The sequence below is a fragment of the Aquarana catesbeiana genome, linkage group LG01, assembly GCF_042186555.1.
Source record: "Aquarana catesbeiana isolate 2022-GZ linkage group LG01, ASM4218655v1, whole genome shotgun sequence".
NCBI lineage: Eukaryota > Metazoa > Chordata > Amphibia > Anura > Ranidae > Aquarana > Aquarana catesbeiana.
Window position 1 is genome coordinate 527,807,063 of NC_133324.1, and position 13,639 is coordinate 527,820,701.

Below are 13,639 nucleotides of genomic sequence, written 5' to 3' on the forward strand. Positions count from 1 at the left end.
ATGTTAGGCTAACTGGTCTGTAACTCCCAGGGATGTTTTTTGGGCCCTTTTTAAATATTGGTGCTACATTGGCTTTTCTCCAATCAGCTGGTACCATTCCAGTCAATAGACTGTCTGTAAAAATTAGGAACAACGGTATGGCAATCACCTGACTGAGTTCCCTAAGTACCCTCGGATGCAAGCCATCTGGTCCCGGTGATTTATTAATGTTAAGTTTCTCAAGTCTAATTTTAATTCCGTCCTCTGTTAACCATGTAGGTGCTTCCTGTGTTGTGTCATGAGGATAAACACTGCAGTTTTGGTTACTGAAGCCCCCCGATTCACTCGTGAAGACTGAGGAGAAGAATAAATTCAATACCTTTGCCATCTCCCCATCCTTTGTAACCAGATGTCCTTCCTCATTCTTTATGGGGCCAATATGGTCTGTCCTCCCTTTTTTACTTTTTACATACTTAAAGAATTTCTTGGGATTTTTTTTGCTCTCCTCCGCTATGTGTCTTTCATGTTCTATCTTAGCCGTCCTAATTGCACCCTTACATTTCTTATTGCATTCTTTATAAATTCTGAATGCTGAGGATGATCCCTCAACCTTGTATTTTTTGAAGGCCTTCTCCTTTGCTTTTATATGCATTTTTACATTGGAGTTAAGCCATCTAGGATGTTTGTTCGCTCTTTTAAATTTATTACCCAATGGGATACATTGGCTAATGCCCTTATTTAATATGCTCTTAAAGCAAACCCATCTCTCCTCCGTATTCTTTGTTCCTAATATTTTATCCCAATTTATGCCTTTTAGCAAGGTTTGTAGTTTAGGGAAGTTGGCTCTTTTGAAATTCAGTGTCTTTGTGTTCCCTTCATGTTTCCTATTTGTGTGATTTATACTGAAACTAATTGACCTGTGATCGCCGTTACCTAAATTGCCCCGTATTTCCACATCTGTGATCAGGTCTGTATTGTTGGTAATCAGTAGATCTAGTAATGTTTTATTTCTAGTTCGTGCGTCTACCATCTGACCCATAAAATTGTCCTGCAAGACATTAAGGAACTGGCGAGCCTTAAATGAATGCGCGGTTCCCTCCGCCCAGTCTATGTCTGGATAATTAAAATCCCCCATTATGATAACACTTCCCATCCTTGCTGCTAATCCAATTTGTGATGGGAGATCCGTCTCCACTTCCTCCCTCAGGTTAGGGGGCCTATAGCATACTCCCAGTATTATTTTCCCCTTAGCTTCATCCCTTTGGAGCTCTACCCATAAAGATTCCACCTCCTCCCTAGCCCCCTCAGTGATGTCATCTCTCACATTCACTTGTACATTATTCTTGATATATAGGCATACCCCTCCCCCTTTTTTACCCTCTCTATCCTTGCGGTATAGGGTATACCCTTGAATGTTTGCCAGCCAATCATGAGAGATGTTGAACCAGGTCTCTGAAATTCCCACAAAATCCAAATCCTCCTTGTACAACAGTATCTCTAGTTCACCCATCTTGTCCGCCATGCTCCTGGCATTAGTGAACATGCCACATAGTTTAGACCGGTCGCATATTGTCCTCTCATTACCTCAATCTGGTCGAACAAACAGGATCCCCCCACAATAACTCCCTATGAACATTGGTGTTCTAATATTGAGGTTCAGAGGGGAGCGATCTCCTTGATCTACACAGCACTTGTGACAAATACAGACAAGCCATCCTATGCTCGGGCCTGGAAGAAGAAACTGGCAGCACTTGGACTGCACAGGACTGGTTCAGCGCTTCCAAGCGTGCTCACAAAAGGTATTCTTAACATTTCCCTCATTGAAGCTTGTCTAAAAGTTTTGACTAGGTGGTATTACATCCTAGCTAGACTGGCGGTGATCTTCCCAGGTTCCTCCCCACTATGTCATAGGGGATGCAAACTGGAGGGTACGATGATCCACACATGGTGGACCTGTCCACGTATTAGATCCTACTGGCAGAAAGTTTTCCGTACCATTAGTTCCATCACCAAGGTAATGGTAACCCCTGACCCCAACATAGCACTACTAAATAGGGATATTACTAAACTCACAAGCTCTGGTCTACTTCATTTTATTAGGGGCCAAAGTCACCATCGCCAAATCCTGGAAAAAAGCTGAGTTAGACTTACCGGTAACTCCTTTTCTGATAGTCTTCCAGGACAGCCCATGAGCTCCTCCTACCAGGACAGGAAACACGTCACCCCTACCAGATAAAAAGGGGTCCTCCAGGCCCATGTCAGTCTTCTCAAGAACCGTAGGACCCTGCAAAACATGTGCATAATACACATAATTGCAGACAATACCGAGTGGGAATCCGGCTGTCCTGGAAGACTCTCAGAAAAGGAGTTACCGGTAAGTCTTACTCAGCTTTTCTCCAAGCGTCTTCCAGGACAGCCCATGAGACGATGAGCCAGAACTTACCAGTCTAGGGAGGGACAACTGCCTAAAGGACCTTACGACCAAACGCCTGCTCCTGAGCTGATAGGAGATCCAGGCGATAATGTTTAATGAAGGTAATGAAGGTCGAGTAACTGGACCAAGTGGCAGCCCTTCAAATTTGTTCTGGTAAGGCACCAGCCCTCTCAGCCCAAGACATAGACAAGGCTCTAGTTGAGTGCACAGTAACAAAAGGTGTAGGAACCTCCCTAATTTTGTAAGCTTCAGAGATGGCTTGCTTTATCCATCTAGCCAATGTGGCTTTAGATGCACTATTCCCCTTGTGAACTCCAGAAAAGAGGACAAATAAGGCATCAGTTTTCCTAAAGGTCTTGGTGACCTCAAGATAGACTAAGAGAATCCTTCTTACATCTAGAAAACTAAATTTTCTTTCTAGGTCGCCCTGTGGCAAACTACAAAAGGTTGGCAGTACAACGTCCTGAGATCGGTGGAATGTACTTGCCACCTTGGGCAAAAAACCTGGATCGGTTCACAAAACAACTCGATCCTCAAAAATCGTGAGGAAGGGCTCCCTTACTGATAGGGCCTGCAACTCACTTACCCTACGAGCTGAGGTAACAGCTATAAGAAACACAGTCTTTAATATAACTAAACTGAAATACTTCCCAGAGGCTCAAACGGAAATTCTGCCAGAGTTTGAAGTACTAGGGACAGATCCCAAGTTGGGCAACTTCTCACCACTACTGGTCTGGCCCTAGAGATAGATTTGAAAAATCTGGCTATAGTGGGATTTTCCAGGAGAGAAAACTGGAGGAACACACTAATAGCTGCTGCCTGTACCTTTAAGGTACTAACAGAAAGACCTTTGTCGACACCCTCTTGGAAAAATTCCAAAATAGACGGAATATCATGAGTTAATCTTTCATTTTCAGATAACCATGAGTTAAACCTTTTCCAAACTTTGCAATATATGGCTCTAGTAACCGGCTTCCTGCAATTAACGAGAGTCTTGACTACCTTGTCAGAGAACCCTTAGGCGCTCAGTATCTTTTCTTCAGATACCAGGCCGTCAAGTTTAAGGAAACCACCTGAGGGTGAGATACTGGACCCTGCAATAATAAGTCTTCCCTTTTCGGAAGACTCCGCGGAGGCTCTGAAACCAGAGACTTTAGCAAGGAAAACCATGGCCTCTTGGGCCAAAATGGGGCAATTAGAATCAGATCCGTCTCTTCTAGCAGAAACTTCCGGAGGACTTCTGGAATCAGTCTGATTGGCGGGAAGGCATAACATAGGCCTGGAGGCCACGGGTTTGCCAGAGCATCGATCCCCAAGGCTTGGTCTGCCGGGTTCATGGAAAAGAATATCTCCGTCTTGTGGTTGTTTCGGTTTGCGAACAAATCCGCTACGGGATAACTCCATCCCTTGGTGAGGTTTGTAAAGACTTCGGGATGAAGGGACCAGTTGTCTCGGTCTATCCTGTGACGGCTGAGATAATCTGCCAGGCAATTGTTTGTCCCCTTCAGGTGTACAGCAGAAATAGAAGCTAGATTCCCCTCTGCCCATGAAAGGATCTCCTGGGCAATGGACTGAAGCCTCCAGCTTCTCGTGCCTCCCTGCTTGTTGATATACGCGACTGTCACGATATCGTCCGATGGAATTTGGAGGTTGTGACCCATGATCTCCATCTGAAAAGACTGCAGGGCTCTCTTGACTGCAAGCAGCTCTTTGATTGGATGAGGCCCTTGCCTCCTCTGAGGACCACTCTACCTGTGCTACTGCATTGCTGAGGTGGGCCCCCCCATCCCCAGGAACTTGCATCCATTGGAATCTATCGGGAAATGGGAAAGGACCATGGGAGACCTCCTGCTAGGTGCTGACCAGCTCTCCACCACCACAGGCTTCTTTTTATCCTGTCGGGAAGCCGGATCCTTGACTCCAGGGACCTTACGTCCCCATCCCAGTTTCTTAAAAGAAACATTTGTAACGGACGCTGACGGAGTCTCGCCCATGGTACTGCGGGAAAACATGAGGTCATAAGACCCACTGCCCTCGACACCTGTCTCAGAGAGACCGACTGGTTCGTCTGCAATGCTGACATAGTCTGGAACACTTTGGTAATCTTCTCCTGGAGGAAGAAAAACTCTTTGGTTCACTGAGCAAAAATCGTAACCCAGATAAGATACTCTCTGGGCCGGGATCAAGGACGATTTTTCTTTATCAGCCAGCCTAGGGACTGTAAAAAGTCCTGTACAGCCTGGAGATCCCCCAACAGCCTCTGGTATGTCTTTGCTACTATCAGGAGGTCGTCCAAGTAAGGGATAACAGTTATCGCCTTTAATCTCAGTGGCGCCAGCGCTTCCCCCAACACTTTCGTAAAGATGTGTGGGGCTGAGGAAAGACCAAAAGGAAGGGCTTGAAATTGAAAATGTCGGGTCCCCATACTCGTCTGCACTGCCAATCTCAAAAACTTTTGGAAGGCTGGATGGATAGGGATGTGAAGATAGGCATCCCTTAAGTCCAACGTGGCCATAAAGCAGTTTGGGTATAGTAGGTTTTTGACAGTAAAAACCGTCTCCATCCGGAAACGTTTGTATTTGATGGACTTGTTTAAAGTGCGGAGATTCAGAATAAGTCGAAACTTTCCTGCCGGCTTTCTGACCACAAATACATGGGTATAGAATCCCTTGCCCTGCTCTGACTGTGTAACAGCAATCAGGACTTGATCTAATAAGTCTCAGATCTGGAGACCCAGAGCCCTCGCTTTCTCCCGATCTTGTGGAGGAAATGTGACCAACAAACGTTCTGGTGGTTGGAGAACAAACTCCAGCCCGTACCCGTTGGTCACTAGGTCCAGGATGAAGGGGCTCGGAGTGACTGTTCCCCACTGTGGGAAGAAGGCCCTCAATCTTCCTCCCCCTGGAGAACACAAGTCACTGTGGCTTGGTGGGCTGTTGAGGAGGGTTAAACAGCACTCCCCCTTTGCCTCTGCCTTTGTGCCCAGTCGAGTGTTTTTTCTGCCTGCTGTTCTTTTCTCTAGCACTCTGTTGCCTGCCTTGGCCACGAAAAAATTTTCTGGCTGTCGGAACTCTTTTTCTCTGGAAACGCCTTTTTCTTATCAGCTGTGCGTTCCAGTGCCTCCTGTAGACCTGGGCCAAATAAATGATCGCCAGTTAAGGGAAGGCCACAAAGGCGCAACTTGGAGGCCGAGTCCCCTGACCAGGTCTTAAGCCAAAGGCTTCTCCTGGCCGAGTTCACTAGAGCTGAAGTCCTGGCCGACATTCTTACTGACTCAGTGGAAGAATCCGCCAAAAAACCCACTGCCTGAAATAGAGGAAAGGACTTTAAAATTTGCTCTCTGGAGGTACCTGCTGACAGATGTGACTGAATCTGAGTCAAACAAACCTCCAGATTTCTGGCCACACAAGTGGAAGCCAGAGCTGGTTTCAGGTTTCCAACCGCTGAGTCCCAGGCTCTGTGGAGAAGGATATCCCCCCTCTTGTCCATCGGATCCTTAAGCGTGCCCATATCATCGAACGCTAGGTCCGAGTTTTTTGAAACCTTTGAAAGAGGTGCGTCTAACTTGGGATTCTTATTCCACGGCTGCGCAGTGTCCTCATCAAAAGAAAACCTTTTTAGGTTACTAGAGAAGAATGGTTTTCTCTCAGGATTATCCCATTCCAGTTTAATAGTATAAACCAAAGAACTATGAACCGGAAAAACTCTAGATTTTCTCTTATGCAATCCTTTATACATAAGATCATGTTTGGATAACTGAACCTCTTCCTCTTTTAATTCAAGGGTAGTATAGATAGCCTTTAATAAGTCATCTACATCCTCAGATAACTTAAATCTTGAGCCTCGAGTGGATTCTCTATCCCTGGGCTCTGTATCTGACCCGGATTCTTCCAAAGAACGGGTAGATCTGACCTCAGCCTCAGAGTCTTCACTCTCTGCCTGCTGCGGAGTGTTGACTGACGCCTTCCGTGAAGACGGACTCTCTGCTGGAGTCTGGAGCTTGTCAATAAGTGTTTTAAAAGAACGTGAAGAAGGTGGACGCAAGCTCATCCCTAACAGAAGTAAGCATCTTCCGGCAAGAGGCAACCGGGTCATCTTTTACTAGGCCTTCTATACAGGTGCGACAAACTGCTTTGCTCCACGAGGAGCTCAATTTGTTTGTGCAAACCGCACATTTCCTTTTAAGTGGCTGCACTTGGGCCTTGTCCTGAGTCTTGGTCTGCAAGACAAAATAAATGACCCAAAATGTAATTAAAGCCATCCAATCGCTCCGTAACACCACGTGCAGGAGGGAGGAAATGTGTCACCTTACACCCACTACTACAGAGGGGGGAGTGAACACTCCGCTGCCTGTGCAGGTACTGCAGGAGGATCCATCCTGCCCCTCTTGGTCGTCCACAGCCTGGCTGCTTTACACCAAAAAACACTAGCAGCCAGCGTTCTCTGTTCGCGCCGTTTATGGAGACTGATGCCGCGTCTCCGGCGCCTGATGATGACGTCATATGCCCCGGAAGTAACCCTCTCCAGGCACTTCCTGTGGGCCACCTTGGAGCGCAATAGCTCCACCCCCTCGAGCACTGCGGCTTCCTCCATTCCCTGCCCAGATCAGCCACGCTGTCGGCAGGGAAGGACAACCGATGCTCAGCTGAGCTATAGTGCAATGCACTGCGCTAGGGGCCCGACCTCACACCGGTCCTGGCCCTTTCCAGGCACTGAGGACAGGGAACAGCAGCACAGCCAACTTCCCCAGCGGTGTGCTGCTTCTGGCAGAGGAAGAGGTAAGTGATATGCCCCAAAAAATAGCCATACAGAGCCCCTGCTCATAAGGCCTATGGGAGCAGGTTCCAGGAACAGGTTACCCCCCGTCCGGAGGAAACACAAATAACTGACATGGGCCTGGAGGACCGCCCTTTTATCTGGTGGGGGTGACGTGTTTCCTGTCCTGGTAGGAGGAGCCCAAGGTCTCATGGGCTGCCCTGGAAGACGCTTGGAGGAAACCCTTTATCCCCTTCCAGGAGTTCAAGAGGAAAGTCTCCTGGATCATGGCACAAGAACAAATAGTTGCAAAACTAAACGACAAAATTGGAAAGTTTCATGACACTTGGGAGCCTTGGGCCACGTACTGTGATATCCCTATCCAGCCTGAAATGTTACAGGGACCTACGAGAACACCTATCCTACTCTGAAACGATCCCTTCACTACTCTTGACCCCCTTTCCCACCTTTCTCCTCTCTCCTACTTAGGACACTCTGTTCCCACCCACCGTTCAAGTTAAGCCAGATCTATTGCTGACTCTGGTGAGGAATCAGTAAGAGTTTTGGACAGGTTATCAGGGCCTGGACTACCTGAATACTTTGAGTCAATCATATTTGAACTCACCAGTGATCTGGTGGACCTAGGCTCCATAGAGTTCATCAGGGGTCCGGTAGTTGCACTAAGGAGGAGTTGGGCTGTTGGCGCCTTAGGGGTTCTACGCGCTTCCACAGTGAGCTCCCGATGGGGTGGGCCGCGTGGAGCCGCAGAGGAGGACCAGCAGCTACCAGATGGTTGATATTTATGTATCCCTCTGTAAGTTACCTTTAACAGTAAGGAAGGATTTAGAACCGGCACCCATAGCGGAAGAGGTTCGCCTCTGCATCAAGACTCGTATATAGAGCTCCATTTTAGAATTCCCTGATAGTGAGCTACGGCTGTAAAGGACAGGACTATCAGTTGTTCTTTTGATTCGAAACTGTTCATATAAGTTTCTCATTTAACCTGCCTTTTGAGGTTGTAATGGAACTTTTCGATCCTGAATGAAAAAATGCACTGTTATGCTTAATTATTACTGTTTTGTTTGAAAATGTATCAATAAAAATGATTTAAATTTAAAAATCTCCATAGGCAACGCTTAAAAAAAAAAAATTTAACGGTTACCCGTTTAGAGTTAGAGGTCTTTTGCTAGAATTATGGCTCTGGTGATCGTGGCGATACCTCACATGTGTGATTTGAACACGGTTTACATTTGCAGGCATGACTTGTGTGCTGTCACAAGGAATGTAAACATCTTGTGACAGTTATAGACAGTGACAGGTACTCTTTATGGAGGGATCTGGGGTGTAAATGTCCCAAATCCCTCCTTTGCACTTAGTACTCAAAGTGCTAAAAATTGGCATTTTGAAATACTGACATAAAATCGGCGCCATTGGCTGTCCCCTCCCTCGCCTGGTGATGATGGCCGAGCGGCTGAACAGCCGCATCTTTTATCACTAGAAAGCCGACCACCAGCTCTAAAAACGGTACCCCGGTACAACCACTTGCTCAAAAGGTACGTTGATTTGCGGAAAGTGGTTAAAATCCAAACAACACATTTCTACCATTGATTGACAACCTTTGCCCAAAGTACCTACAAAAAAATAAAATAATAAATAAATATATATATATATATATATATATATATATATATATATATATATATATATATATATATATATATATATATATATATATATATATATATATATATATATATATATATATATATATATATATATACACACACACACATACACACACACACTAACCTATGTCTCGACGCTGCAATGTTTTCCTCTTGCTACGTTGAGCATACACATATGCATCTTTAGCAATTGTTTCTATTAGGAGTTCCTGTAATAAAAATACACATGTACAGTAAGTCTGCTCAATTAAATTTTTCTTTAAAATGACTGATCCAGTTTTTAAATCAAGATTTATTTTTATTTATTAAAAAGGAAGAAGTTCACTCTTTACATTAAACAGAGGAGGGGATAGTAGTTAATGCGTAGTTTAAAGCCAGCCATAGACCACTCTAATCTCAGCTGGTTCAGCAGGGACCAACTGAGATTGGAACCATGTATGGGCAGGCTGAATGTACCCAAGTTGATCGATCAATCACAACCAGCCTGTCAGATTATACAATGCCATTACTGCGAGCGTGTTCTCCTGGGAGGGGATGGCCCCCTTGCTGGGAGAACACAATGGCTCCACAGGAGGGACTGCCTCATCAACTAACTGTGTTGATGGGGGGGGGGGGGAATCAAGCGATTTTCTTTCCTGCAACCCGTTGTTGCAGGAAAGAAAATTGCTCCGTCTATGACAGGCTTTAGTCAAGCGATGCCTTGTAAACACAGACCTTGCGTGAAGATAAGCAAAGCACTCACTGCAGCAGTCTGATGGCAAGGCCCAGTCACAAATTATCTGTTTTGCAGGGGACAGCACCATATTTTTTTGTATTCTCTACCACTGAGTGTCACCTTTAAACTGGTCTACAAGTCACATTCAATTCATATATAAACTCTGTGGTGATAAATGCCATCTTAAGTAGAGGTCGACCGATATGGGTTTTTCTCTGGCCGATGCCGATATTTAGAAATCGCGGTGGCCGATATGTGATGCCGATTTTTTTGGGCCGATATATTTGGCCGATTTTTTTTTTTCCTTTCTTTTTTCCCTTCATCTCATAAAATCTAACAGTTAGACCCCATTCACACTGGGGCGTTTTTCAGGCGCTTTTGGGCTAAAAATAGCACCTGTAAAGTGCCTGTAAAACGGCTCCCCTGCAGTCTCAGTGTGAGATCCCGAGTGCTTTCACACTGAGGCGATGCGCTGGCAGGATGTAAAAAAAAGTCCTGCAAACGGCATCTTTGGAGCGGTGTATACTGCTGCTCCACCACTCCTGCCCATTGAAATGAATGCGCACCGCTGCCGAAGCGCCTGCAAAGCGTTTTGGCAGCGGCGCTTCAGGGGCGCATTTAACCCCTTCCTCGGCCGCTAGCTGGGTTATAAGCTCCCCGCTAGCAGCCGAATAGCGCCTCTAAAATGACGGTAAAGCGCCGCTAAAACTAGCAGCGTTTTACCATCAACACCTGCCCGCTCCAGTGTGAAAGCAGCCTTAAGTAATACAGAAATTTTTTTTCATTTAAACATTAAACAAAACAAACCTTCAATCAGTTCACTTGTATGTATAATTTAGAAAAAAAACCTAAAAAAAAAAAAAAAACCTAAAAAAAAAAAAAACTATCTTAAATAATAAATACACAAAAACAGGTAATCAAAACTTTTGGACGAAAAAAAATGGGCTAACTTTACTGCTTATTTTTTTTTTTAATTTCATTACTGTATTTTTTTTTTTTTAAATTGCGTTTGAAAGACCGCTGCGCAAATACCGTGTGACATAAAATATTGCAACAATCACCATTTTATTCCCTAGGGTCTCTGCTAAAAAATATATATATAATGTTTGGGGGTTCTAAGTGATTTTCTAGCAGAAAATACAGGATTTTTACTTGTAAGCAACAAGTGTCAGAAAAGATTTAGTCTTTAAATGGTTAAACTGAAAACTTCTACACACGGAGTTCAGTCTATTGATAAAAAGAACCTGAAAGAGATACAAATGTATCTTCTTATCGTACTTGGCAGGCTGCCCAGAGGAGGGGAGAATCCTCTCCACAGATAACTTAGGGAAACTTGCATTAACTTCTATTACAGAAGTCATTTGCAAGTCACGGCCTTTTTTATCAGCCGACCTCTAATCTTAAGGTTACAAAAAGAGGGGGGGGAGGGGGAGGAGAAGAAAATTTCCCAAGTAATTCTTCAGAAAGGAACAGCCGAAATTATCAAAAATATAAATAATTCTTTATTGAAAAAAATTCCACATGAACACTGATACCAAATAAATGTATAAGTGACAAATCACCACATACATTAAAAATATAGACAACCTTGTCTTAAAACACAGAAGGCCACCACAAGCAGACACACATCCCTCGCAAATATCATGGATTGCCAATTATCATAATAAAGTCTCAATGTGGGGACCTGAAAAAGGGGGTGGGTTTAGAACAGATTGTTCAATATTGCATGGATCCCACACATTGAATATTTAGCCTGTCCACAATTGGATAGAAATTACTAGGGAGCAATTCATATATATTTAGTTCCAGTGAGGCAGATTGAAAATTAGGCACAAATAAGAAAAACGATGAAAGAACGAGAATATAATTTCCTAGTAGTGCAGGTCAAGCAGAATGGACATATCAGGAGTGTTCAGGGTTCTCCCAGTTGTACGGGTGTGTAGTAACTGTCTGTATCTGTCGGCTCTCAAGGAAACCAGACCACTCTCGGACCTTTCTGGTTGGGTAACGTGTGTGTGTGTGTGTGTGTGTGTGTGTGTGAGAATGTGTTTGTGTCCCCCTTCACGCGTTGGACTGTGTGTGGATAGGGGAAAATCCTCTGCAGTTCCCTGCATTGACTCCTTGTGGGTGACCTGGGTCAGAGGCGCATGGTAGGGTCAGATAAAACTCACAAAGAGAAGAAGAGACTAGGAGGGTCTCTTAATAAGTGTTTTGTCATAAACTCCTTCTATCCACATAGGTAAGTGGAGACTATTCTTATAAATCTGCAGATTTGCTGTACTATTTGTTTTAGAGGCAAGAGGGTATAGGCACAAGTAGAGAAGACTGGCCAGTCATTATGGGCATTAAAATTAAGGGAATGAAGGGAGAGAGGCCTTCAGAAAATGCCCAGCGCAAAAGGGAACGCTAGAGAATATATGAACCTAAGGTACGGTTCCGCCTCTACTGAGCCCCTAGATAAATGGGTAGAATGGACAAAGGGAACAGCTAAACCTTTAAATCTGAAGGGACTTTTGATTTAAAAGTATGGCAAACTTTTCTGCACGATTATGGCCCACTACTGTGCAGTGAAGGAACGTGGAGAATAGCTTGAACATGGGAGACAGAAGCTAAAGTAGCAAATCAAGCTGGCTTGACGGAGATGTTTAATAAAAGTACTGCCCAAATTTACTAGTTTGTTTGGCCAGAAGACTCTGTAGAGGAGGACCCCCCACCTTATGTGGCTGCCAGTTTGGCTTTAAGGGGTTCACGCACAAAAGCAAAAGAATTAGATTACATGGAACACACAAAAGATGAGCTGAGGTTTAACAGCCCCATATCAACCTACAAAGAGGATTTTGGCTCATATCCTAGAAACAGATGGTTGGCATGAATCAAAAGGCACATATGCAAAAACTACATCTCTCTGAACGTAAGGCTTTGGCCAGAGAAAGAGATAGAGTCAGAACTTCCGGAGCAAACCATAATTTCCAAATTGTGGCAGCAAGATGGAGAGAAGGCAGGGAGAGGCCACCCCTTCTGCCCCTGGCACAGAGCAATCTGTTGCAGTTTATCCGAAGTGTTTTTAATATAGAGGACATACCTCCAGGATTATTACCTACAAATGTTATCTCTGGTGTTGGCCTAACCGGGACCTCTACTGATTCGGTTGAGTCCAAGCCACTTAAACTCAGGCTAGGACAGCAAACAGTAATTGTCACTAAAGTGTTAGTTTCAGACACAGTTCCTAACAATCTTTTGGGAGCTGACATTTTGAACCAAATTTTAGCAAACAGACTACACTCCTACAGGAGTCCAAGTGGTCAGTAGTCTGTCAGGAGAAGTTTTAAATTCTGCCTGTGGAGTATTTTTAATCCAAGACTCCACTCCACTGCCATTTCCACCAGAATTGAAAGCGACTCCCGCTGAATTATGGGCCACCAGCAAATATGATGTAGGTCTACTGGATTGCACCCCAGTTATGATAAAAATTAAACCAGGAGCCCATCTCCCACAGATTAAACAGTACCCACTGAGTATTGCTCAGACTGAGGGGATAAAGGATCAAATCACTCAACTGAATGCAGCACGGGTTGTTGTACCAATTAAGTCCCAAGTCAATACACCCCTGTTCCCAATTGCAAAGAAGCCAGACAAGAAAGGTGGGCAGGTGACATACCGCATGGTGCATGATTTGAGATCCATTAACAATATAATTGAGGCAGATATCCCGATCGTGCCCACCCCCCGCACTTTACTAAGTGGAATACCTGCCTCCAGCACCTACTTTACAGTGAATGATCTTGCAAATGCTTTTTCGGTGCCCCTGCACCCAGATTGCTGGCACCTTTTTTCATTTACCCATTATGGACAAGATTGCCCCAAGGCTGTGTGAGTAGCCCCTCTGAATAGAATACTGCGCTAAAGCAAGTATTGGACCAATGGTCCCCCTCACACCCAAACAGTTTTGCTTCAGTACATAGATTATTTGCTTATTTGTTCTGATACAAAGGACATTTGTAGCAGAGAAACAGTAAGTCTTCTCATGTTTCTCTATAACAGTAACAAAATTAGCATAGATAAGCTACAATA

At 44.6% G+C, this 13,639-nt stretch overlaps 1 protein-coding gene across 4 annotated transcripts in view; it reads right to left on the bottom strand.

The window, feature by feature from the left end:
• Nucleotides 1–13,639, bottom strand: part of POLE4 (DNA polymerase epsilon 4, accessory subunit) — a 123,668-nt gene that overhangs the window by 94,532 nt on the left and 15,497 nt on the right. For all 4 annotated transcript variants that reach the window (XM_073594716.1, XM_073594738.1, XM_073594731.1 and 1 more), the window contains exon 2: nucleotides 8,978–9,062. In XM_073594716.1, coding sequence (XP_073450817.1) covers nucleotides 8,978–9,062 — 85 coding nt within the window. The remainder of the gene's footprint in view (nucleotides 1–8,977; nucleotides 9,063–13,639) is intronic.